At 40.7% G+C, this 27,410-nt stretch overlaps 1 protein-coding gene across 1 annotated transcript; it reads left to right on the top strand.

The window, feature by feature from the left end:
- Positions 1 to 27,168, top strand: LOC306745246 (rho GTPase-activating protein 29-like; the record flags this gene model as incomplete). Its single annotated transcript, XM_079227999.1, has 21 exons — positions 1 to 283; positions 11,041 to 11,184; positions 14,622 to 14,718; positions 14,975 to 15,047; positions 15,248 to 15,308; positions 15,941 to 16,084; positions 16,552 to 16,616; positions 16,757 to 16,867; positions 17,371 to 17,451; positions 17,647 to 17,814; positions 18,072 to 18,209; positions 19,115 to 19,302; positions 20,126 to 20,295; positions 20,762 to 20,896; positions 21,400 to 21,492; positions 22,192 to 22,355; positions 22,880 to 23,068; positions 23,303 to 23,440; positions 23,617 to 23,849; positions 24,422 to 24,722; positions 25,245 to 27,168. The coding sequence occupies 21 exons, from the start codon at positions 1 to 3 to the stop codon at positions 26,400 to 26,402; spliced, it is 4,134 nt and encodes a 1,377-aa protein (XP_079084125.1). The 3' UTR covers positions 26,403 to 27,168.
- Between the last annotated feature and the right edge of the window lie 242 nt (positions 27,169 to 27,410).

Below are 27,410 nucleotides of genomic sequence, written 5' to 3'. Positions count from 1 at the left end.
ATGCTACGGAAGAGCAGTAGTGGGGGCAGTGGGACTGAGAATACCCAGGATCTGCCACGACATCGCTCCAAGCCTCACATAGGATCTCTGTCTGCTGGATCCACTAAGACCTGGGATATGGGCCGCAGCTCCAAGAACCCAAATCCTCTGAGCAGCATGGGGCTAACGTCTCACCTGGTGGGGGCACCAGGAGTGGATCCGGAGTACGTAATGCTTCTGGTGAATGATGTACGGGGGTTCGCTGATGTGTTACTCAACCTCAAGGAGGCTTTCCAGTGTAAAGGTGAGTCCAGCTTCAGGGGGAGCTAGAATGCAGAGTTGATTGTGCAGGAGCTGTAGAGGTCAGGGAAGTAGAATACCATACAATTACATGGTTGAGGAAAGAGAATCCACCTTCGGATACTTGTGAGATAATCAATGTTGCATGTTCAGTGTGATTCAGGGGTTATAAACCGATTACAGTATAATTGCATTTATTCGCGTGACTTTCCACAAGCCTACTTTTCCTTAAGTCTGGAATTCTTACACACCTTTGATATTCTTTCATTGAATGCCAAATAGTGTGGGGAACATGTTGCATTAAGGTGATGGTTGAGAGCGCAAAGCTTTTCCCATTTGAGTCCTGAGAAGAGGCTACTGTCTGTGGAAAAATTGCTGCCTCTTCCATAATGGATTTGTTCTTGTGTAATTTCTGACATTAATCTTCTAGAAAGGAGCCAAGGATGCTATAGATAGCTTACATTCTCTGCCAGTAAATTCCATTGTAGATACAGTGGGAAATAATGTATTGACAAGAATCCCTGTTGTCTTTGTTTGGACAGTTGTCCACAGGACTCACAGTTGCAAAACTCAGCAACAGCTTTTTAAACAGTGTAACAGTGAACCTTTTTCTTTAACTCCTAGGTAGTATATCGCACCAACACCATCCCTGTTCTGCTTTGATGCCTTCTCAACTAATACCCACAAAACACAGTTTCAATCATGTCCGTGTACAGGATTAAACGTCCAGGAAGGCTCGGTGTGTTTTTGTGATGTTACAGATAGATAAGTAAAGCCCAAAGTTTGCCATCATGACATCAGACAGCCAGAACCACCTGTGGAGTGTCAGTTTACAATGTGATAACGGCCTCACCGCTACATGCTGGAGCACTTGCAATGTTGTTGGCCTCTTAACAACTACACAAACCCACACACTGCTCGACGATAGCACTGCAGACACCAGAGCAGACATAGGCTACTCTTACTTTCTCTGTTATTCTCACTTGGCTTTGCTCTTGTTTGCAAATGCACTCAAAAACTGCACCCACACAAATGCTCCCATGGTGTTTAACAAGGCTCCACAAAAGCTACTGTTAACACACAATCAGTGTATTCATTAATTCACTAATATATTTTTCTTTTAGTTGTCAACAATTTGGAATCTTAGAACAAAAGGGACATTTATGGTGAATAGTTTTTGTTTTGTCTACCTGGAAACCTTGAGATTTTTTGGAAACTAATGTAATATGTTTATTTATTGTGTAACAACAATTTATTCAATTTTGTCATTGTGAGCAGAACTCTGATTTAGCATTGTGTTTGTATTACTCTAGTTGTATCACCGGCATAGGTATTTCCTTCGACTCAATAATGTGAGACTTCCACTATAACTATTCTGCTAAAAGACGCATACCAAAACACATATTCACACATGCTGGGGTCCCACTGCAGGCCTGGTAGTGGGAGGGAGTTGTTTAGCCATTCCTCTAGCTGGAGGAGTTAGGCCGTCGTGCTGAGTGTTGCTCTCTAAGCCATCACAAAAACATTTGGGATATTTGCCTTTCCTTAAACAACAGCTTTTATTGAGCAGGTGGGGATGAAATCATATCACATATACAATGTCATTCAGCTATTGTTTTTTGGATTAGTGGTTTATTTTTCTTATTCTTTTCTTGGAGACACCGACACAAGCTTCTTGGTGGAACAGCTCATGCAATATGCTGCTATTGTGGTTTGCTGTCCAGTCATTAGTAAACATTGAGTCATTTTCATTACTAATGTGTAACAAAGACTGGTGGAAGATGATCCCAGTTTGAATCAAATGCAAGTCAAAGGCCCTCCTAGCTTTAAATATACAGGTATCTGCAACAGCAAACCAAACCTCAAATATTAATTGCTTTCCTAAGGCAAGTAAGCAGGGAAATGTGTTTGTATAATCTCTGAACTGAAATGTGACTTAGAAACAGACAGTTTAAAGTGTTTGAGCATGAGTTCCAGTACCGTTATATGCTGTATATCCTGAGCAATACTAGTGATCAGTCTGACTCTTGTCTGCGGGCACTGGAGTAATCCTGGCTGTTGTCTCTTAAAGACAAACACTGATAATTATTTGTTTTTTCTTTTGCAGGGAGTTTTGTTATTACTAGGTTCACACAACCAAGGTCTTTAAAGCCTTAGAACTTATTCCAAAAACCTAAATTGTTTTGTGTGTGTGTGTGTGTGTGTGTGTGTGTGTGTGTGTGTGTGTGTGTGTGTGTGTGTGTGTGTGTGTGTGTGTCTGTGTGTCTGTGTGTCTGTTTTCTATTGATTTAAAGGCTATGTCTCTATTTTAGTGAAAGCACATTAGATGATATAATTCACAGCATGCCATTGCATTGTCCATATTACTAACTTAAAAAGGTAGCATACAAGTGCAGGGTCAAAATTCTAATGAATTAAACTCAAATTAACATGATTGTTTGTTAAATATAATTTAATAAAAAATGTAATGTATGGCAATTACATTTAGCCTAAATGTGTAATAAATTGTTTCATTTTGATTAAAAAAAGCTGCATTTTACACAAGTGACCACCACAATGGTTGTACCTCCTTTTAATGACTACATAGTAACACAATAGAGATGTAAAATGTATTTCCTAAAATAAGATTAGCAACAGTTTTCGTATGTTGAGGAAAGCTGCAGGAATAAGGAAGAGGTTAGCAAGGCACATGCCAGATCCCGTGTTATTCTTTTCATATTTGGAAAGGTCTGTCACTGGAGTACAGTGTGAAACCGACACAATGCTTTTTTTTGCTGAAGGCGTATGTCTGTAAGTATCTGACAGGTTTGTTTTCCTCGCTGTGTGTGTCTCATAGCTCCTCAAACAAAGAAAACTTAGAGAGTTTAGCTTGGAAGATGCTTATTTTTCTTCTTCAGACACATGCCAGTTTTTTAGCTGGAGGCCCATTCACGCAGCATGTTTGGTTGACAGAAACCCACAGGGGAACTCCATAAGTGACCATAAGCTTGAGTTGACTAGACCCACCACGTTCACACCCACAATTTCACACTTCTAGATTCCGCACGGTCAGTTTGTGGTGTAGATTTACACTTTTTCTCATAACTGGGACCTCAGTCACTGTGCTTGCCAGAATTGTTGCCCAACAATAGCCAAGCTGTCAAAGAATGTAACCCAAGAAAGGAATGCGAGGCTGAATGATTTTGAGTAGTTGACCTCTGTCCTTGTCCCCATGCTGTCCCAAGATGAATTTTGTCCACTCGCACCAAGCCCCACAGGAAGCACATTTTTACATCGTGACGGAGCCTAAAATACCCCCCCTGACACCCCCCTATTGGAAGTCAAACTTTTTTCTTCATGCCCCACTGTGCAACTTTCATGGCGCGCTGCCTCCAACGCTGTATTCTCTTCATACATCCATGACTCGCACATTACACGCCGTCACAACATTGCAACACACGCCGTTGATCCCGCTCAAACTTTTATTCGTTTGTTTACCCATAACATTTCATTTTAATTGACCCAAAATTGAAAATAACAAAATGTTAACATGTCAATGTGTTAACTGCTTTTCATCACAAAATGGACCTGAAACATTTTCCATACACATTGTGGCCAAATTACAAACTTATGATGGTCACAATTAGTATTTTGAACAGCTTTGGGGCCAATATGATGAATGAGAAAAGCAATGAAAAAATGTCAATATGTTGTCTTAATTCTGAAATTTTCATTTAAGTCTGTGTTGCTTTGCAGAAGACAGCTTGGTTAATGGTTTTAATCAGGTGGAAAAAGGAGTCCTCCACATGCAGCAGAGCTGCCGTCCCCTCCCATCCCCCCACTCTCCTGCATACTCGGCATTCCTTTAGAACAAATGTTCACTTGTAGCTTTAGTGCCTTCAATAGACTAATGGTAGGTGTGAGGCAGATTGACTATGAAAACTCTCTTAAAAATACTACAGTTTAGATTTGTGATCATAAATACAAATCACCAGAGGTAACACAGTCAAGGTTGTTATTTATTTTAAATTTTCACGCTTGGAAAAGTAGACATTTGATACAAATTGTTATGGAATCCAAGGGAAATATCTCAGGGGAAGTTGCAGTCCTTGTAACAGATTCAATATGGCATTATATTTCTGGGTATTGACTCAATGGGGTAACCTGTTTGTGACAGTCATGAAGAGTCATTTTACAAAATGCTACTGTTGCGTAAGCTCATAAGCCCTGTTTCGTCATCGTTTTACATCCTTGTTTTTCTTTTATTTATGCGACCACAGAAGAACAGAACAAGTATACATTTGTCAGAAATGTCTTGTATTTTACAAATGTGCTGAAACAAAACAAAATGTTTTTTCTTCATTATCAAGCCAAAAAAGTTTAGGAATATCTGTTGGAAGTTATGGATAGTGTACAGGCCAAGTGGGCCAGGGTTTAACTAAATAGCTTTTGTTAGAACAACAGAATGTCTGCACTATGAATTTCTATTTCCTTGAATGTGTCTTTACTCAAGAGAGTTTGGGTGACTTATTTGAGCATTTCAGCCTCAGGAGGGAAGGAAAAACAAAAGTGCTTCACACCAGGTCTTTTACAGTTCTACTTCAGGGTTGAACAAACAGCTCACTGTATAGTTGCAGAGCATGAGGTTTAAAGCTGATTTCCCCCAGATAAACAGAACACGTTCTGCATTCAGTGTAATGCCATGTGAGAAGAGGTATTACATGTCTTAAAATATGGAGGAACGTGTACAGTCCTTGTCTCACTATGAAAACTGAGGCATTTTTTTCAACTGTTGGTGTCATCATGACACTGATAAGATCTGGCTGTTTTTCCAGTTTAACTGCATTGTTCTGTGTTTTACAGAAACAGTCTGTATCTGTGTTGTTGTTGTTGTTGTTGTCGGAACTCTCTTTTCTTTTTGTTTTATATGATAAAGTGTTTGGTTGTATCTTACAGGGACTTGTTTAACTCACTGCTGACTATAATGCAGTTGTTTATTCATGGACTTGTTTCTATTTCTGCTCAGAAAGGTTTTTACATGGCATTAGATTTCGTCTTTCCTTTTTTTGAAGAATATGGCCAATTTTCAAAATGTAACCAATTAAAAATGTATGTACTGGCCACCACCACTCTATTAAAAACATATCTAGCAATAGCTACCACAAATATCTCCCCTTCTCACACAAGTACTCCTTTGCCAACTGAAGTGGACACTTGCGGGTGGTGCCTTCAATTGAAATAAAGACAAATTCAAGCACATAATAGTTTAATGGCCTGCTGCTCTTTAGGAGAAAGAAAGGAGAGATTTGTTGGGCAGTAACTTTCTCCTGTGATGCTGAAGGATGTTTTTTGCAAGCTTGTGGTTGGGGTGTGTTTCCTGGGGTGGGATTTATGGTTATGGGCTCTGAATGTTTGTGTAGGAGATTGGTCATGGCGAGGGGTGGATTGGCCAGTGGAGCTCCTGCTAGCAGGGGGAAGTCAATGCTGGCGATTTGGGGCCGACCTGCTGATATTTACAGCGGTGGATCAGGACTGAGCAGAGAGGGGGCTGAGGCTTGTGGTACTGTTTTGTGAGTCAGACTTGTTTTTTTGTAGCATACCAAAAAAAGCCAATGTAATGGTTTCTCAGCTTTGAATTGAGAGACACACAAAAACTAAATTATGTCCCGCCCAACTAATTCTTAGATCCCTTATTTCACACATCTGAAAGAATGAGTAATTTCATTGTGTCTCCGACACACATTCCTGAGCTTCAAAGTAGATTAGTTACTTTCTTAATGGCCTAATACTATATATGATTTGGGCTGTAATCTTTAAGCAGTGGTTAATGTGCACAAGCTTTTATTTCCTGTTTTCCTTTTCTGCTTTGTCTCACCTCCCTTTGAACCTGATACCCTGTCATAGACAGATAGTGTTGATTCAAGAATGCAGTCTTATCATGCACCTGCTGTATAGTCCCCCTCCAAACATGTAATGAAGTGTCAAAGAGTTAGCCTGACTGTGGAGCCCAGACCTCACAGAGTGTAGTTCACTAATGACTGAGAGCAGGTAACTGTTTATGGAGTGCCTGCTGTTTACTGTCTGTGTGATGTCTGCGGCCCACTTTGTCTCCAAACAAGGCATGTGGAAAGACGGAGAGGCACCCAGCAATGCTGTTTTGTTTGGATGGGTGGTGGTAGGGGGGGAATTAGTGTTTGGAGATGGTTTCCTGACCAAACAATTTCACCTGTTGCAGATCATGTTGCAGGTAGAGTCTGTTACAGTAGGGGTTTAATGTTTTCTGCCCTTGTGCTTTGTGATTGAAGACACTTGTGGTTATTCTGAGTGTAGTTTATTTAGCCCAGGTGTCTCTGGGATATACAAAAAGCATCCATTTCCTTTAGTAGGGGAGCATTTGGGGTGATGACTGATGAGACAGTATGACAGAGAGCAATGTGTCACTACCCTGGAATGAGGTAGCGGGATACACATCTTTAAGAAAACCTGACAATAATTTGCTGGTGTGGATTTAAATATGTCACCCTCCCTCCTTCCAGAGGAGGTGGAGAAGGAGGAAGAGGCGGAGGAGGGATGCTGATGGGGAACCATGGCCTCCTTGGCCTTTCGGTAAAGCCCTGCGGCTGTTTCCCAAGCCCACTGTGCTGCCCAGGCTTGTTTCATGTCCTGCAGATCGCGTGTGACAGGCCTGTTGATTACCTGTTGTTATCAGTGGGGGAGTAAAGGCTGTAACCTCTGTCAGGCCACCTGAAGATTTGGATTAGATTGGCCATTCTCTGCACCACACACATAATGAGCTTTGCTAGACACAATGAGACCCCCACACACAACAATGAAAGGGGAGACATTAATTTAAAATTGTTTAAGCTTCTGTATTGTGTTAAAGTTGAATCACCATGCACTTAAACCTGCTTAAAAGTGACAATCCAAACACAATATGGGTTTATATAATTCTGAATGATTGTTTGAGATGTTATTATCGCTTCTTTTCTTGTTGAAACTGTTCACTTGTGGGAGCTAGCTGAGTATTGATATATTTTGATTGGTGTATCCCTGTGGGGAACCTGGGAAAAACCATTAGTATTATGAAAGAAACCGTAGTTACTCATTGTTATATACTTAATGTCATATTTACTGTGAGAGTTAGGCATCTTCTTGGCACAATTTTTTGTTTTTGTTTGCAGGTGAAGTAAAAGTGAAGCACCCCAGAAGTGGAGATGTTCTAAATGTAATGTTTTGGTCTTTGATGCATGCTGCATCGTAAACTAGACTAGAGATGTTAGAGGACCATGGTTATAGGTCTAAGGCTTGTAGTTATGTCATGGAACACAGAAAAAAACTAACAGTAAATATAGATACTTTTACATTGCCAGACCGGTACTGTGCTTTGTGCAGTTAGAGCTAATTCCATTTACCATAATTGTATTTTAAGAACTCAGCTGTCACGAGTTGTGTGTAAACAAAGGGACTAAGCATGACTCGTATGATTGTGAGGTTCATGGGATGGATCTGCTGCAAGGTTAAACATGTATATGGAGCTGAATCAAAAAAGAAAGATTTGCCAATTAAGTGTCAAACATTTGACTGTTTTAGTTTATTACATTTGTTGTTAGACAGCAGTCTCAAACATTTAATTTCCTATAAGGGAAAGCGGTCTTGATGTTGCAGGGAATAAATGAAGCAGACCGAGCGTGAAGCATGGTTGGGACACTAGCTCATCCCACCACTGTAAAGAAAGTCTTGAGCTGCGTTGGCGTTGGCAGGGGGTCCTTCTTTAAACAATATGGCCCGACTCTTTGCGTCAGTGCTGTTATCTCTACCAAAACAATGGCATGGCCTCCACAATTGGCTGCAAATTTCTAGTGGGCTTTTTGATGCCATTGTTGGGACAAAACACTCGCCACAGATTTTTTTACCAGCTTTCTCTCAGCTGTCTCACGCTGCAGTGAGCACAGATCCTCTCACACAATTCAAAGGGCAACAATGGTGGTGATCAGTATGAGCTGTCACACACAATTTGACCTTGTTTTGATAACTTTATTCCCATTTCTGATTGTGAAATACAATTCCTTTGTCAATTTTGTTTTAACATTGATTTATAGGGTGAGGAATTAACATGGATCTAAGTAGCCTAATTGCACATTGACTGTGCTGACATTCACATGCATAATGGGGAGGTTATGTGCCATGCAAAAAAGGTAATCAACATTTTCACCATCATGAAATCTTTTTTTGTGTGTTAAGGTAAAAAAGAAAGAAACTTAGTTACTGCTTTTTAAATAGTTTTTTGCTTTTGACCTCAACGTGAATCCCTGATTTGAATTCCTTGATGGAATATGTTTAACCCGACTGCATTCAAAAAATACAGTATGCTTGAAGTGTAAGTTGTGGCAGGAAACAGGATTCAAACAGCCTCTCTTCTCCAGCTCTTTTACGGTGTTGAGCAAACATTTTGCTATAGTTGATACATGATAGATAATGTTTTCAACACTTAAATGTAGCTCTGCTGATTTTTTTGACATCTGACGGTGGATGACAGACAAAAAAGAATAGAGCCAATATCAATCCATTAAAAAAAGAAGAAGCCCTGATTGGCTTCAGTTCCAATCCAGCAAACACCCTCTGTCTTTGTTGCCACAACCTCACAGCTATTGATATTTCCTCACAATTGCATGCCCATCGCTTGCAAGAACAGATTAGTTTAATTAAATCCTTTTCATAGGAAAGGGAAATGGGTGATCCTAATAAACATTACTGCTGTGATTCCATAGCAGCACCTCCATTAATGCTCTAATTCTCTCATGCTAAGTGCACATTCTCAGGTGTGGACCTTGTTAAGACTGGCTCTCATATGCTAATGGTCAAACCCCACATGCCTTTGATAAGAAAATCTTCAAATGTCGCTGAAACCAAAAATACCTCAATGACCTCAAGGTTAAAAGGAATGGGAGGGTACGTAGTGAAGGCCCATTGTCGGTAGGGAGGGGTTCCCTGAAGTGTGTGTTGCAGGTTCGGGGACCTCTCGCCCTGGGGCTTGCAAGCAAATGAGCCCCCATCCTACTCTACAGGACACATTTTCTCTAATCCTGGGCGGTGGGGGCTAGGGACAGAGATCGGTTATTTTCTAATCCACAAGATTGACCCTGGTGTTCTTGTGTCCTTTTTAATTTGGTGTATATTTGGACCGTCTTTAACTCTTCTTTATGTTATGTGTTTCATTGTTAAAATATTTTCTTGCCTCGTGTCTATATGATTGTCTATTTCTCCCGCTGTTCTTTTGAAATAGTGTCACAGATGGCCTGAGCCTATGTCTCAGTTGCAGATTATGTCTCTTCTACTATGTTTTACACCAGCCAAATGAGTGTGTGCTGTTGAATAAGAGAGGAGTCAAATGGGCAACACACACACACACACTCATTTTCACACCCTCTGAATTTATTGGAACGTTCCAAGGAATTACAATCTCTCACCTAATGCTACTGTCTTTTGGGCTAGTCTCGACGAAAAACAGACCTTCCAAAACAGTGAGTTAGACATGAACTCACATATTGTCTGGTGCCAATTTACAGAGCCTCCGCCGAAAGACCATCTTCTTTCCTGTTGTTTGGACAAGATTCATCGTATGTCAAGTTTTTCTTTTTGACTTTTATTTTTCCCAAAGCGTTTAATTGTCTTTAAAACACACTGTAACACTGATTTGAAAAGTGCTGTGGGCGTGCTCTGGAAAAAAAAATCAATACCTAAGCTAACATAAAGTTGTGAAGAAGAACATTCTTTGACATGTATAAATGCATGGTGACTACCCCTCACTGTTTTGCTTGGTTCTATAGGAAAGGCATACCTTTCATAGCAAAATAAAGAAAAAGATGCAATCTAAAAGCATTCCGTTCCTTCTCAAGTGTCATCTGCCATCAAACCTCACTAGTAACGTAGAAAAAGGCAAGAGCTTCCTCAACCTCTTATTACACTTTCTCCTGATTGCTGCAGAAAAAGTGTGCTTGCATAATCGCTACAATGTGTGTGCCACTTCAGTCAACTCTAAAATGTTATTTCTTTTTCCTAATTTAGTATGCTTAATTGTTTTATACATAAACTCGGGCACCACAGCAGTAAAATGTGGAATAAATAAAGATCACATTTAGCTGTAACTCTGCCATTACTCCGTGGCTATTGCACAGATACAATCTGTGGCTTTTATGCTCACTGGGATGTTTCTCTAAAGCACAAGTTTAACTCAACCTCACTTGGACGCACAAAACCACAAAAAGCATTTCCTCATTTCTGTGTTCATCAACTCCACCTGTGTGAGAATGTTATAACTGTGACTGACACAGCGTGACCTGTTTACATAGACAAATGCCTTTTCCGTCGTACGTGGTGTTACTGTCTGCCTGGAGGAAGCACAAAATAGTTTTGTCACAGTATGTGCTGCAACAACTGAGTTAGTCACTGTGTCTCAACCACAACCGTCTCCCCCTTTTTTATATCTGGAGTTTTAAACAGGCACACAGACAATGTACTGTCTGGGTAGGATAAAATATGACAGTTTCATGAATGCAAAATGACAAGGGACACGTGTGGCTCAGACAAGGAATGCAAGGAATTAATTTGACACTGCCAAACCTGTGACTCAAAGTGTGACGGTGGTGTCTTTGACAAATAGATGAAAATGTGTGATTGCAAATCGTGCATGGTAGTTGTGTTTCAGATTTTAATTAAGCTTTTGTTGGACTTGTCAAGGTCTTGATACCAACAACTTGATGATGTCTTTTCTTTTTTTTTCAGAGAATCTGGAAGGTCTTCAGGGGCTGGTGCAGGAACGTTTGGCAGAGTTACTCCGCGTTCTCAAGGCCATCATCAGCAAACATCAGACCCTCAACTCGGTGGACATCCTGGGAGCGGCTGGCACGGTCATTGCCAAGGTGAAAGGTCAGTATTTACTTACTAGCATGCATGGACGCACACAGACATACAGGTGAAAACACTCGGGCACCAAAATGATGCTCAAATATCTTGGCATGAAATCTTATTGTTGCATTACTGGTTCAGGCTAAGAGCCTACGTCAGGCTTGCAGATTAGTGTTGGGAAGTATGTTGTAGTATTCTGTTGCTCTGTTCTTGGTTAGAATCGGCTTAGAGATTTGTTTCAGACTGGTCATAGTATGATAAATAATTACTCCTTCAGCAACAGATCTCTATCCTCTCTCCTGAAATAATATAACAGAAAAGGAAGCTCAACCCACAAGTCCAGCTAGAAATGTGATCCATTGCAAGGGTTTCTTCACCTAACTTGCACACAAGAATCTCTACAGCATAGATTTCAGGCTGTAATTTGCATTCCATATTTCAGCGACCGCAGAGGCCCCTGGCAGGCTGCTTGTCGGTCAAGCACATCCATGTGTCTTCATTCTTTTCCAAGGTTCATGATGTGTGTGGGTGCCTGACAGCTTACCTGCCCTATCTCAATGAGTTGTGACCTAGTCCTTAGGAATGCTTAAGTATGCATGTCTGCATCTGCAGTCTGTTGAGGAGTGCTTTGACAATGTTTAGAATGCACAAAGGAAACAAAAGAGATCCTGTGTTGGATCAGCCAAAGAATTATTGGCATTATTGAGACTAACTTTAATTACAGGACTGACAATGACGGCATCGGAAACTGACCCCACAGCACAGCTACAGTGCAGTGTGGCAGTGCAGTGTGCCATTGTTCCTATTTTCAAGGAAAGCCCTATCATGTAGTCTTGCAGTAAATACAGTAGTTGCATATCTAGTTGACAAGTGGAAACTTGGAAATGTGCCTGTCCACAAGAGGGGGGCCTTACATCAACACACATCCTGGCTGGACTCTCCCTAATGGCCAGTAGGTAACACAATATTGATTCAGACAGCGAGCCAGAAGAGGACTGAAAAGGAGAGGCTGAAAGAGGAATGAATCAGCGAGACATCAGAGATGAGGACTCAAAGGTTTGGATGATAACAGGTCTGGTGCATCTCAGTGTCTTCAAAGTGTGTTGTCTCTTCACTCATGTTGCTCTTTGATGCTTGTGACACCTGGAGCAAGTGTAGCTGAAGGAAAACCTCCCTCCCTCCTTCTCCAAACATATGGTTGTCGAACTAGTTTTAAATGCATCAGGGCTTGTCATTAAGCTTAATTTTCTTTTTTTGGTGTAAATTATGTTTATTCTCAAAAGCAGAGTAGACAGTCATACGTTGCATGTGTCATTTTTCATTTTCTCCCACCCCCCGACAATCCCCACTCAAGTTCCTACCTTCAAATTCCCCCAACACCGAACAAATCGCACTGCCTCTATTGTCAAAAAGCACATTACACTATTAATAACTCAAGTATACACAAAGTAAATATGGTGTAGGAGGGTATTACAGACAAACAAAAACAAGCTTACGTTTTTTTTAATGAGATGTTTTACTTATGAGTTTACTAACAATAGCTGAACTTACTTGTCCAACATGGAAAATGTAGCCCTATTAAATATAAATAATAATATCAACAGGGACTCAGACAATTGGACAAAGCGCTAAAGCTGGTGTTAGGAAGTTAAACAGGTTATACTTCCTCTCTAATATCTATTTCATATTGCTTTGAAAACATCTCCTTCCAACAACTGTATTTATTCAAGTTTCTCGCCAAAACCAACATTTTACAACATTACATTTGAACACATGTAAAAGTTGTAATTTGCCTTTTTTTGTTTGTTTACTGTTTGGAGCCTAAATGCACCATAATGTTTACTGCAGTCAATTTTGTATGTCAGAAGGATCTTTCTGTCCATATCAGATACACCTATTGTAGATTAATTGAATGCTAAGAAAAGCATGCTGTTGTATAATAATAATACATAATGGACACTCTTTTCTGCATGTAAATGCAATACTATTTAGTTTGCCTTAATAACAAATCTTTTATGTTTTATTATTTTTAATAGCATACTGTATACAGCAGAGAATTCAAGGTATGTCAAGCCAGACTTATAAGAATATTATAAGATATGGTTTTAACTCACTAAAGACATTTTTCAGAAGCTAATTATCCGAGTTATGGTTCAACCGTAAGAAAACAATGGCCCCTGTACTTGAATGATGCAGTTTCCATATTTCAACCGTGACAAAGGGGGCAGAGCTCTGGAATCATTGTTATGAGACCCACAGGATGTCCTGAGGAAGAAAGAAGTCAGCGCAGAGTTGTACGCTAGCATTCATGGCCAGGGAGGTGCACGGCAGGGAGGCTTGTGCCTCGCTGTCTCCCCTCTTTTCGTATCCTCAAGAGTCTCTCTGGATCGCAGGGTTTCCTCCCCATCGCAGCATGCCATGATCCTTCTATGCTTTGTCAACGGTTGGACATTTACAATTACCCAACCACCACTGACATGGCTCAAATTTGCTCTTGTGAAGAGAAAATGGAAGCACAAAAGCTAGAAAGCAGCGTGGAAAATGGAACGTCTTAGAGCTTTATATTTCTGGACCCAGTTTCAGGACAACAATGTCAGTTGACAGAGAGAAAAGGTAGGCGTTGTGACAGTTCTGTATAGTTTTACATGTCACAGAACTCAAGCTGTGTGAGTGTTTCCTGTTGCGGGCAGACAGGAAGTACTCGGCTTAGTTGGATTTCACTTTGTCTTTTGGTCTTCTGCTTGCTCTCTGCAAATGTTTTGCTCAGTAAGTTCCCCGACAGTGAACGGTCTGTACACACATTCTCAAAGATTTGTCAAACTTTGATGGTCTGATTCTAATATATGTGGACATTTTGCTGTCAACAGATCTAAAGACTGTTTGATGAATTGCCTTTTTCTGTGCATTATCAACATGGAAGATGGCTCATGGGATCATTACACACTGGAACAAAAGAGGGAAACTTTGAGATTGTTTCTGAATATCCCTTGAATAACCATCCTTCAAGCTATCCAGAAGAAGACATGCAGTGTACATGTCATTGCCCTTCGACTACTTCTGCACTAATAGTTGTGGCTTTTAAGCTGTTTTCATAGTGTTGTCTTTAAAACTCTTGACTCTGTGTAACCACACCCTGTGTAACCTTTTGTCTGTCATCGAGGAGAATGTCAACAATTACTTGAGACAACTTCCAAACACACCAAACCAAACAGTTCACACTGGTTTCTAATATTCATTATTACAAAAAAAACTGCTCTGAGGCCAAATGGATGATTTTAATCTGCATGTAATGCATTGTTGTTGGTTTCAAATGTATTTTATCTATTGTTGATGTGTATTTTTTTAATTGGTGGGCCACATACAGGCCTTGCTAATACATTTGTTGAATGCTTGAGTATGACTGGTTTGTAATGTAGCTGAATTTTGGCTGAGGTTCTTGGTTTTTATCTCTCTCACAGGCATTAACTTCAAGGAAGAGAACCAAGAAAACATAAAAGCTATATTTGGCGAGATACACATATCCATTGACACTTTAGCATTCACATTCGGCAATGTGTGAGTACAATGTTTGTATACCTTTTCAACAACACTAGATTTGTATTGCTTTTTTGTGTAAGAACAGCAGGGCTGACTTCATACAATCTTGAATATTTATTTAATCTCCCTGTCCAATGTTTTTTTTAATGATCGAACACCCATGTACTTCTCAGTTGCATTTCCTGAAGCTCTTCTTTAGTTACTAGATTTCAATTTCTACCATATCCCACTGTACCTTTTGACTTACATCTACTTCTACACATCTTCCCCTCAGAGTTTCTGACTTCCTTATGGGAGATGTGAACAGTGGCTCAGGGTTGGGGATCCCCCAGACCAGGAGAAGCAGGGTGAGATGCAATCTTTTTCCTAGTTCTCAAAAGACTGCATTTAAAGCAGCAATTTTACCACGCCTCCATTTCAGAAAGCCTCAAAGACTTTCTTTCTGTACTTAATTGGGGTGTTGAAAATCTTGCTGTGTCTGATGTCTGACTTTGACTGCATGTCTGCTATTGCCTCCTTTTTATAATCTGAAATGTCCTTTTCACAGTCTTTTGACAATCTCTCTGTGGATCCTGAGGGATACGCTTCAGAGAAAAATTATCTTGTGGGTAAGTGTTATTCACATTCTGTTAATTACCTCTGAGCACCGTGGGTGTGAAATAAATGGATCCTGAAATGTAATAGCTATTAATGGGTGCTTTACAAAGCATTTAATGGTTGCTTTGTAGCCTAGGGCGGCCAAGAGTGTCAGCTTGTGATTTGGCCGAGTGATTTCAGCTCTGGACTCTTGAATGCCTGAGGTAGACCCACCCTAAGCCTCTGCTTCCATCCCTGTTATTTCTGCTGCTTTTTTCATACTAGCTGCTCGTTTTCCCCTCTCTGGCCACATATCTGACATTCCTTGCCTGTTTAGGAGTAGTTCCGTGTGGGATGGGAAACACATGGGGTTTGTGCTAAATCAGATGGCCGGTGGCTGGGAGAGATGTGCATCACAGAGTGGTGACTAGTAAAAGAAAATAATGCTGTTGGACTATTTGAAAAGATGCCCGACACTTTCATATCCTCCTACGCTGTCAACTTTGAACCTGAACGTGTTTTTCCATTTACCTCCCACACATGTCTGTTGGGATAGTAGATCTGAGACTCATCAATCCAACGCTTTGCAATATTGTTGACACTGTGTGTTTCGATTTACTTTGTTTTGAGATGTGCGTTTCCTCTGCTAACTCTCCAATCCCAGAGGTGCCGCTGACACGGGAGGAAGAAGTTGACTTGACCCTGCTGAAGAATGACAGCGGTGTGGAGTCTGCTCTACTTTACGCCAAGGTCTGGTCCAAGTATATCAAAGACCTTCTGGCCTGGATGGAGAAGCGATTGGCTATGGGTGAGACATTGACTGTGCACTGGGTTGCACAACAGGGCAATTACTTCATTAGAACGTTATCCAAGATATTATGGGAAAGAATGTGATAATTGATAACTTCTGAACAGCAGTAAAAATGCACCTCATTCTGTGTTGCAGGGCAGTTTAAAAAAGACAGAGCGAGTTATCTGTAAATTGTATTTGACCCAGGAGAACTGAAGCAACATTTTGCAAATGGACCCCTGTATCAGTATAAGTCTTTTGACTGTAATGTGTAATATAATAACCATAATATACATTTTTATGATAATAACCATCATTTCTGGTGAAACCAGATTTTCACCTGAAATTTTGGGCAAGCGTTACATAATTAGATTAAATATACTAATGCTGATGCTTTTATCCCCTAAACATACATAATCATTAGTTGACAGTGGTTACAGACATACATACATCATTTTGGTTTGTCAAACCTTTTTTTCTTTCAGATATTGAGTATGCCAAAAGCTATGCAAAAATGGCTGAGTCTGCTAAGACACTGGTCAGTCAACAGGTAACGGAAGAGCCATTTCATATCAATATTAATTTGTAATGTATAATTAGTATATAATTGTTACCTCCTGTCTTTGTTAAAATTAACATTCTTATGAAAGTCTATTTCTGATGTTAATTTCTTTATTTCGTTTGTCCAAGGTCTATATGCCATTCAGTGATGTCTACGTTTCTTCATTCAAGAACGACATTGAATACAAACAGCTGCTTATTCAAACTGCAATGTCTCTTCAGACGAATAAGTTCATACAGGTAAGCGAAGGAAGAATAAGATGACTGTAGCCTACATAGCAGCCGCGGGAGTGATCGGGTGTGCCTGTGGCTTTTAAATCTCAAGCAGGCACACCCAGCATAATCATAAAAAACATGTGATGCCATGTACATAAAGAGTGCACAACAAAAAAGATCATTGGTGAAATACAAGAAAAGACAAAATAACTTTGTGCCATACGTTCAAAATCTGGTACTATTTTACTAATTTTTAACATGATTAACCTACATTTAAATTGTGTTCAAGTGTTGCACACATCCAAGACTTTGAGCAATTTAAGTTCGAAAGTCTTCCTGTAATCCTCTAGTCGACAACAATTTCTGCAACAGCATTTGCTAATCAGGAAACGAGCATCTCTGATATAGTTAACATCCGTGTGTCTTATCTTTAATGTCAAACTTTTGAGAATAAACTTCCCTTTAGGGAAAAGGCATTTTGAAATTGTGTGCCTCATTGTAATTGTTGACCTACCCTCTCCTCTCAGCCTCTTCTGGCCCGTAAAAATGAACTTGACAAGTTGAGGAAAGACATCAAGGAGCAGTGGCAGAGGGAGCAAAAGAAAATGGTATGTATTGCCCACTACCAGATACACGCTATTAGCTTGATATCAATGCGGCTGTTGGCACATTTTACTGTCATTTCACATGCAAGGTTTATGAACCAAAAAGGCATGCCGGATTATATTTATGATAACCATTGCTCACTTATGTCACATTTTGATCACATGGGCTTTTGTGGTTAATCTGTGTGGTTTTGGCAGCAAGAGGCAGATGCAACCTTGCGTAAGGCACGAGTGCTGAAGGCCCAGAGGAGAGAGGAGTACCAGAAAGCCCACTCATCCACCAACCGCTCCCAGGAGGAGCAGTCTAATGCTGGTAACAAACAGCTGGAGAAGAAGAGGAAGCTAGAGGAGGAGGCTCTGCAGAAGGTAGGCAGGGGAGAAGATATGGGGAAATGTATATGATGCATTTGAATGATTCCTAAACATTTTCAGCTTACTCGCTTGATAGGTGAGGTGTACCACACTAAGACAATTCATATTGGCATGTGTTTCTGTCACTTTGTTGTCAGAATCTGTCTATGTGGAAGTGCACTGCAGTTGAATTCCTGCACACTCATTGTACTTATTAGCCTTTAAGCATTTCGTCCACATCCTCACGCTATTGTTTCCACTGTTGTGGTCAGGCGGAGGAAGCCCAGGACCAGTACCAGAGCTGTATGGCTGACGTAGGCGTCAGGAGAATGGATCTGGCCAACGCCAAGAGCACCATCCTCACACAAATCCGAGAGATGGTCTTCCAGTGTGACCTCACACTAAAAGCTGTGAGTGGACAGTACATAACACTAGCAGTCAGCTAAGCCAGTGAACTGAGAGAGGAAACTGGGTTGTTTAATAACGTATCATTTTGTATATAGATATTTTACAAGTATATTGCACAATAAATATTAAACAAATTAGTAGCTCCACAAAAACACGTAAAAACTAAAATTTCAGTTTGATTGAAAGATAATTCAATACAAGGACCAACACTTACCAGCACCACTAAATCTACTTTACTATGCTGTTTGTGTTGCCTCTGCCGAGATTTGTTGGCCTTGGTTTTAGCAATTTGTCTATTTCTTGGTAAGTACATTGAGAACAATGAAAAGTCAAATACTTTGTACGTCTTCACATGCCTGGCCAAAAAATGGTGTTGACATGATGTAAAGAAGCCCCAAAAAATTAGAATCAGTTAAGAAGCACAAATTGTCATTTTGTGTCCTTTCTGTCTACTGTGTCTACTGAAATTAAATATGATCAAAACATGACTAATGTTGGGGCCGGTAGCCTAATGTGCTACTTGTACTATGTGCTGTGCTTCTCGTGTTTGGCAACTTTTTGGCTAACAACGTTTTTTAGATTGCTTGAATTTTTAAGATTGTATAGAAGGTAAAGTTAAAAAAGTTCAAGGCATTTATAGGTTGAAAAAAGCCCATACCAATGCTATCATGAACCAAGTCATTTGACATGCACTGTATGCCGTTTTAAGATTCTGTGGACACAAGTCCACCGAATACTTAATTGTTTAAATTGAATGGAAACTATTGAATGTGAAAGAAGGATTGTTTGCCTGCATGTGTGTATTTCTATCTATTTATGATCACACATTTGCCTTTTTATAATTCCCTCTGTCAGTGAGTCATTCATTCACTTACTCATTCAACTTAAATGATCTGTCATTCTTCAGGTGACAGTGAACTGGTTTCAGATGCAACAGGCGCAGACTGTGTCGCTCCCCACCCACTACCAAGCCCTGAGCGAGAGTGCCAAGTTGTACGAACCGGGTGAATGCTACGCTGAGTTCGTCCGGAATCTGCCCAAAAATCTGCCTAAAGAACGTGTGCACTTAGACTCCACCTCCTCTGACAATACCAGGTACTAAATACTGTAGATGCACACTAAGTTTCTTAAAATGGTCTCTCTATCCTTTATTAATCATACATTGTAGTTTAAACCCAGTAATAACAGGGCAGATTGTTGCACATGAAACAATCACATAAAATGATGTTAAATGAGCCCAGCTGAGACTATATGCAGGATTAACTGTCAGTTTTAGAGGAGAATGTTAAAAAATATATTCTCAAGTAACTCCTTCCCAGTTAGAAGTTGTTCATAGTCTAGTTTTTGTTTCAGTAAAGGTATCAGTGAGTCAGAGTCAGAGTTAGAGGAAGCAAGCAAGAGGGGGGAGAGAGAGAGAGAGAGAGAGAGGGAGAGAGGAAGTCAAGGAGACAGAATGCATGAATTAGTTGCTCTTCCTCAGGAAATATCTGTGGCGTAGGCTGAATGCAGCAGGGGAGATAGTGAACGTGAGAGTTTGGCTCTGGGTTAGAGCTGCCCCTCAGACTTTACTTAGACTTTACATGACTTTATGTTAGTCTGTAATGGACAAACCAACACCCTAATACATGGCCTGTTTTATTTCCAATGAAATTAGTTGTGAAGAGGTTATGTAATGCTCTGAAGTACATCCTCGCTTATTCAGTCCACCCTTCTCCAAGTTTGGTGCTTGGAGTATTGGTTTTGGGTTTTAGGTGCCAGGAAGTTAAAAGCCAAAAGTCTTGTTTGCCTGGTGAATATTTGTTGAGTTACTGGTCAATAATCTTGTCAACCTTCACAGAGAGCACTGTGTAAATTATGAATACAGTATAATATGAATCTTCCTCACACGTAACCTTAAATGCTGACTTTATTTCCCCAGGTTTGTGTTCAACAAAAGGTCAGTGGGCAGCACTCATTCCTCCCATGGCAACCTGTCTCAGGCATCCATCACCTCCGGTGACGTGTTGAGTGGAGACGAAGTGGACAGCCCCCTACACCGGCCCACAAAGATCAGTGAGCGGAGGTCCAACAGCAGCACGGACATACAAGGTGCTGACTCAGTGGTTTAGACTTCTAATGGGAATTCAAAACATCACAAGTCAAACAATGATGGCTTTTGTATTTACAAGTTATATGAATGCCAGCAGACTTTAGAGAAGATCCTACTTGATACCTACTTTGGTAATGCTTTTTTCCCCAACATGAATGTACAATATTTTAGAAACTGTATGATTCCCAAACCCACAATATTCGTTGCTGAAGCTAGCATGCGATCTGTGGCTCAGATCAGGGACTTGCCTAGTGTTCTGAGTAATGGAAATGTTTTCATTACTAAAATCCAAACCGTTGTGTGCTGCCTACTCATCATAAGTCCAGAATATCTGTGTGACCACATATCTCTGAAGATAAAATAACCTAATGCTAAGAATATCACTAAACGGGAAGCTGCCATTCAGCCATATTTTTGTTGTTGTTCTGTTTGTGTGTGACTGGTGGTCTGTATGTTGTCATGCAGCGCTGAGAAGCCAGACCACGCTGAGGGCCTGGGCCTCCAGTAGTCAGGGCAGCCAGGGTGGGATGTGCAGTGACTCAGAGAGTGCGGGAGGCAGCAGCGAATCAAGGTCCATAGACTCCCCTACTGCCAGTCCAGGTAAAAGGATTTTACGTTAAACTTCTCTTCTTAATTTGTAAAAGGTCTTGCACAATTGTCGAGATAAGATCAAGAAATCATAATGGAAAACACCTAAATCATCTCGCTTAAAAAATGATAAAACACATTTTAAGTGATAAAGTCAGATAGAAAATGAAAAACAGAAAAGAGAAAATCACAGCAATGTTGTGCTCATTATGTATTTCTTCTTATTATAATCGTTTTAGTTTAACTTCCTTATTGTGCACCAGAGCCACGCACTACTCATCTGTGAGTGCACTTCCCTTTACAGCTGAAACTACTTACTTACCACACTGAGCTAAGCTCTAAAGCTAAGTTTACACATGTAGAGGACTATTGTCTCTTCTGCACTGGGAAATTGTCCATGTTCCAATCTGTGGTAAAACTTTACTTTTACAATTAATCACTGGACATTGTTATGTACAAAAACATGACGTGTGCGTGGACGGTGTGCGTGTGCGTGTGCGTGTGTGTGTGTGCAGGTGACTTCAAACGCCGGCTGCCAAGGACTCCCTCCACTGGAACCATGTCTTCTGCTGATGACTTGGATGAGAGAGAGCCGCCCTCGGACAATGGTAATGCTTGTGTGTGTGTGCATGCGTGGTGTCTTTATGACTGTTTTATACATCCCCTTCTCCTCAAGCAGATGGATGCTAATGTGTATACCAATTTTTGGGCTTATATCTTCAGTAATACATACAGGCAGTGCGTCCATTTATGTGACAGGGAAGTTAAGGAAAGATGGGAGAAATGGAGAGAGACCAGTGCACACATCATATAGTGCTTTTTTATGGGCCTGACTGTGGTGGGTTTTGCTTGCATCAAATATTTTACACTTGACGGAGCTGCTCAGATTGGGGTCATGTGAGTTTTGGCGTATGGCCGAAGCTTGCACTTCCTGTATCTATGCAGTCCTCTTCTAGACAGTGTGTGTTGGTTTTCTCATCAAGAATGGAAGCAGCAAACCCATTTCTATTGACAAAAATGTATGCATGGATTATGTATGTGTATTAACATTTACTCAAATGCATGATAAGAAAGTACAACTGTGTATCAATTATCAGCTCTCTGTATTCTGTTATCGTGATTATCAGATCATATTTTAATCTTTTCTTTTTTTCCACTCCATTTATGTTGTGAAATGATATCAACAAAGACTCGTCACATTTCTAATTGCCCTCACAGCGGTTCAGTTTTTCTGCTTTGAACTAACAGGAACTCAGCATGAAATCACCTGTCTTCTAAGTTGCCTCATTTGTGGCTCTGATTTTCAGGTCTCGCAGAAATGGTGACCGAGACGGCCAGTTCTCCGGGTCCATTCCGAAATGCTCAGATGTCCAAAGCTGCTCAAACCCATAAGCTGAGAAAACTACGCGCCCCGTCTAAATGCAGAGAGTGCGACAGTTTGGTGGTTTTCCATGGAGCTGAGTGTGAGGAGGTACAGTACATATATTTTTTTTCTTAGACTGAAACGTTGCCAGTTTTTAACCAACTTTGTAATGCGGTTATGCAAATGAACAACGTTCAACCTTCCTCCCCGCTGCCTGCACCCAAAGCTCCCTGCTCACCCGCCGGCAAAAGTCCACCGTTCATCTGCACATACCACCCACATTACAACGATACCAAGCTGGGTGGAAAATCGACAAAGTTTCTTTTTAAGCTTTAGTAATGATGGTGGTGTTGTGTGTTTATATTCAGAATAGATAAGAAAGAATTTCAAGATTTTATAACATTCCAATTGTCTCATACGTTGCCACAATTGCAAAAAAAGCATACTTCCAGAAGTATGTGTGTGTGTGTGTGTGTGTGTGTATGTATATATATATATATATATATATATATATATATATATATATATATATATATATATATATATATATATATATATATATATATATATATATATATATATATATATATATATATATATATATATATATACTGTCTCCGTTTCGTTGCCAGTGCTCTCTGGCCTGCCATAAGAAGTGTCTGGAGACGCTTGCTATCCAGTGTGGCCATAAAAAGCTGCAAGGCAGACTACAGCTGTTTGGTATCGACTTTGCCCAAGCAGCAAAGAACAGCCCAGATGGCATCCCTTTTATCATCAAGAAGTGCACATCTGAGATTGAGAGCAGAGCCCTCAACATCAAGGTAAACTTAATTTAATGTATATTGTTATAACTTGGATTGCAGTACATTTTAAAGCGATACACTTTGGAGACTTACCCTCGTGTTGTCTTGGGGTCAAAATGACGAGTGTATGTGTCTTGATGGATCATTTTGACCCCAAGACAACACAAGGGTCAATAGTTTGGCTTACGTCTGTGATATGCCATGATTATCTGTTACAGTAAAAATGTACCTGTCCGTGTTTTTACCTCTCAGGGGATTTATCGTGTGAATGGTGCCAAATCACGCGTCGAGAAGCTTTGTCAGGCGTTTGAAAATGGGAAGGACTTGGTTGAGCTCTCTGACCTCTCACCTCACGACATCAGCAATGTCCTCAAACTCTACCTGAGACAGGTGGGTGTTAAATTATTGCGGAACACTGAAAAGGTTATTGAAAATGAGTGCTTGACTTTGACTTTTAATCTTTTTTATTTGTACCGTAAATAAACATTATATTCAGCAAACATACACTGGAATAGTTTCCAGTGCAAAGAATACAAAACAACTCACTGTTTCCCTTTTGTGTACAGTTACCAGAGCCCTTGATCCGGTATCGATACTACAACGACATTATCGGCTTGGCCAAAGAGTGCCAGAGAGTGATTGTGGAGGAGGCTGATAAACCTCAGAGCACACAACCAAGAGAGAAAGGGGGGGCAAGCATTCAGCTCAACAGAGTCATTTTCAAGATCAGAGACCTTCTCCGCCAGCTGCCTTCAGCCAATTACAGGACTCTGCGTTTCCTTATTGCACACCTCAATAGGTAAGGGCTTTTAACAAACACCCAGTGCTAGTTCACTGTCTGTCCCTCTCTGCACAAACACACAGACACACAAACTTCCTCATGATACACAAAGGGAAACAGAGACTTCCCTATGGCACAGAGGAAGTAGCACAAAGTACAAAAAACTCATGCTCTATTCATAGTGACACCAATATTTTTAGAACGAGTATTCTTTGCTTCTGTCCGTTATTTATATGTCATGGTTTTCTAGCATTTTTAGTATTTGGTGTTCTTAATTGTATTTGCAGAAGACATTGCAGAGACCTTTAGATCATGACATGTCAGAGAAATGCTTTTGTTTGTTAGCAGTGTCTTGAGGCAGGTTACATTTTTTTAGACTATTGTCACTGAAGCTTGTTCAGTGAAACCTGTACTCGCATCTTACCGTTGGGAAACACTGACTTTAAAAACCCTTTAAAGGGGCCAATATTGATCTGTAGAATCTTGTCTGAGTTAATACACTGTTCCTTACAAGCGAGATGAAATACTTGAACAATACCTGAAATATGTCATCTATTAATTAAACTCATCATCACTCTTTACTACCACAGAGTGACGGAGCAGGCAGAGGAGAACAAGATGACTGCGAGTAACCTGGGCATTATCTTTGGCCCGACTCTGGTCAAGCCACGACAGACAGACGCTGAGGTGTCCCTTTCCTCACTAGTAGACTACCCCTACCAGGCCCTGATGGTGGAGTTGCTGGTGCGATACTTTCAAACAGTCTTTGATGGATCACTTTTGTCCGGCTCTGACATCACCACGACTGACCAGGCGTCCCCCAGACTCACCCCCCTAGAGAAGCTGCAGCGCCTCAGCAGACACTCCACCTCCCTGGTGGACATCAAAGAGGTGAGGAAAGATTTAAGGGTGCGAGAAATGCTGCTTTCATATTATATTGTACAGAATGTGAGTATGAGCAGGGAAATAAATGTAAATTACATGTGTGGCTCCACAGGGAGCTGGATGAAGTCTAATGAATTGCCTGTCAAGTGATGTCACCTGAGTCAGTGTTTGTTGGGGCTGAAGACATAAATGAAAAAATAATGAAAAACAAATCTGGGGGTTTGATTGAAGCCCGCTCCCTATCTCTTTTCGAGGGTACACTCGCCGTTCCTCGCATAACACACCTGAATCTCTAAACAAACTGTTAGCGGTCGAGTAGCATTGTGGGTAATGGAGGCGGGGTTACACAAAGAGAAAGAATGCGTGGAATAAAACAAATATTAATTTTGGCTGTGTTTTTAATTTATTTGTAGTGTTATGATATTTAATAATGTATATTGAATTATTAAAGCAATGCTAAATTCATGAAATACTCATTTGATAAGTTATTCAGAGATTGTAATCTCAATGTTTGTTATGTCCTTCCAGAGTGCCAAAGTGTACAAAAGATACTCATCAGTAACCCCATCCTCGCACATCATGGATGAGCTTCAGGAGGTCCAGCCCGGAACAGACCGCACTGAGGTCTCAGCCCTGGACAGACTCAACGGGATCCAGACATCTAGTGAAGGAGAAGTCCAGAGGTCGACCTTAGTGTTTGGCCGCCCCAGCACCACCATTCCCTCCACCACCGCTGTGGCACCAAAGGTCCAGCTACGCACCCAGCGCACCAGACATGTGTCACGACCCATCAGCATGCCGCTAGAACGCCTGCCCAACCCCGCCCTGATCAGCGAGAGGAACTATCGTAACAATGCTGCTGAAGATGACAAAAGCTCTGCTGAGCGGGACCCAATCTCTGAAACTATACAGGAGATACCGGAGCCAGAAAAGGCTCGCCAAAGTGGCTCATCAAGGGTTAGCACCTACTACATCACTCCTTTCATTGACACACAGACAATGCAGAGGAGAACGTGGGACAGGAAGTACAAGCACTATGATGTTACACCAAGGACCGCTATGATTGTGGCCAACCTGCCATCTGCCAGCTCTGGAGTACAACCTGTAAAGGCAACAGTGCCTGTCACAACGACCACTGCTTCTGTGGTCCCCACCACATGTAGTGTGAGCACCGTTTTCTCCAACAACCCCTACACAGTGTCAGTCATGCCTGGCTGGACTTCTAAAAATGAAAATGAAGGAGATAAGTCAGTCGGTAAGTCTAGCAGCTCACCAAACCTCCTGTTAACGCTTAGGGCTCCAAGAACTCTGCAGCCTCCCCCTGGAACGTTCTATAAGCCCCCTGTTTCCATTAACAGCAGAGCTCGGACGCTTCCAAACTGGACTACAACTGTTACAACCACCACCACCACCACCACCTCATCGCTCACCCCCACCAACTCCGCCCAGGTAGTCACCCTGTCCCCTGCCCTAACAAGCCTCCCACAGACACGGCTCCAGACACAGGACTCCACTGACAGCGTTGTTGACCCCGGGGTCTCGACCTTTCCTACCCTTTCGCCCCCACAGTCCCCACCACCTAGCAGCCCAGAAGATCTCAGCCCCAATGAGACTAAACCTGTTTACCAAAGACTGCGACCTCGGCGGCTGCAGGAGCTTGAGCACAGAGAGGCTCATTTTGTCTGATGCCAAAAAACATATTATATCTGTAAATAGTAATGTATCTGTGCCATAGTGTAAACTGTGGAAAACTATTTTGATCATACATGCTGAGAGTGGGAGAAAATGTAGGCCTGTGAAATTAAACCATGAAAGTGTTATAATTACTAATATATTGTATTTGACATGTTCAAGTCAAAGCAGTGGTTGGTCTCCCAAGCATTAAATACAAACAGATACAGTGTAAGTGTAAAGCCAACATAACATGTTTAGAGTCATGTGTTTTAATATCATAAACATGAATTTGCCGACCACAAATTGACATCTGTCTGTAAAGAATAGTCCTGTCTATAATTTTCCTTGTTTGAATTGAACCTATAAGTTCATGTACAATGTTTGATTTGTTATGAAATGATTCTTTATTGTAATCACTCAATGCACTTAACACAGGTTCAAATTCTAATGTTGCCTTTTAAAGTAAAAAATTGCTTAATTTTGTATTTTACTCCAAGGAATGGGTGGAGGTATTTTTACCGCAAGATTTTCAATTTAAAAGAGTTCAAGGTTTTTGCCTTTTTTAAATTTGTTCTTTTGTTGCCTGTGATTGGTACATCTCTTCTCAGTATGTAAACCTTATGTATCTGTTTACGTTTTTTATACTCATTCCTACATACTGCATGTTTGTCGCAGTAATTTTGCCTCATCGCATTATTGTGAATTATTGTGACTATACAGAAGAAAAATGACATGCAACCGTGATTGCTGCAAATTAAAAATGTAGTTTAAACTTTTACTTCTGTTCGAATTGAGTTGTTTTTTTTTAGATTTCTTTAGGGTTATACTTGATATGTGTTATTTATGCTACAGAACAAATCACTGGGTCCCTTTTTTTTTAAATTGCAGCCTTTTGTGTATTTCAAATATCTATGCAATTCAATTTGCGGCTATTTCGTTGCTGCAAAGGACAAATTGGAGAAAGATGCTTGGGCTGCAATTTCCAATTTTTTGTTTCTTAATTTTCGATTCATGACAGAA

Source organism: Taurulus bubalis, assembly GCF_910589615.1.
Source record: "Taurulus bubalis genome assembly, chromosome: 1".
Classification (NCBI taxonomy): domain Eukaryota; kingdom Metazoa; phylum Chordata; class Actinopteri; order Perciformes; family Cottidae; genus Taurulus; species Taurulus bubalis.
This window is presented reverse-complemented; position numbering and strand designations above follow the sequence as displayed.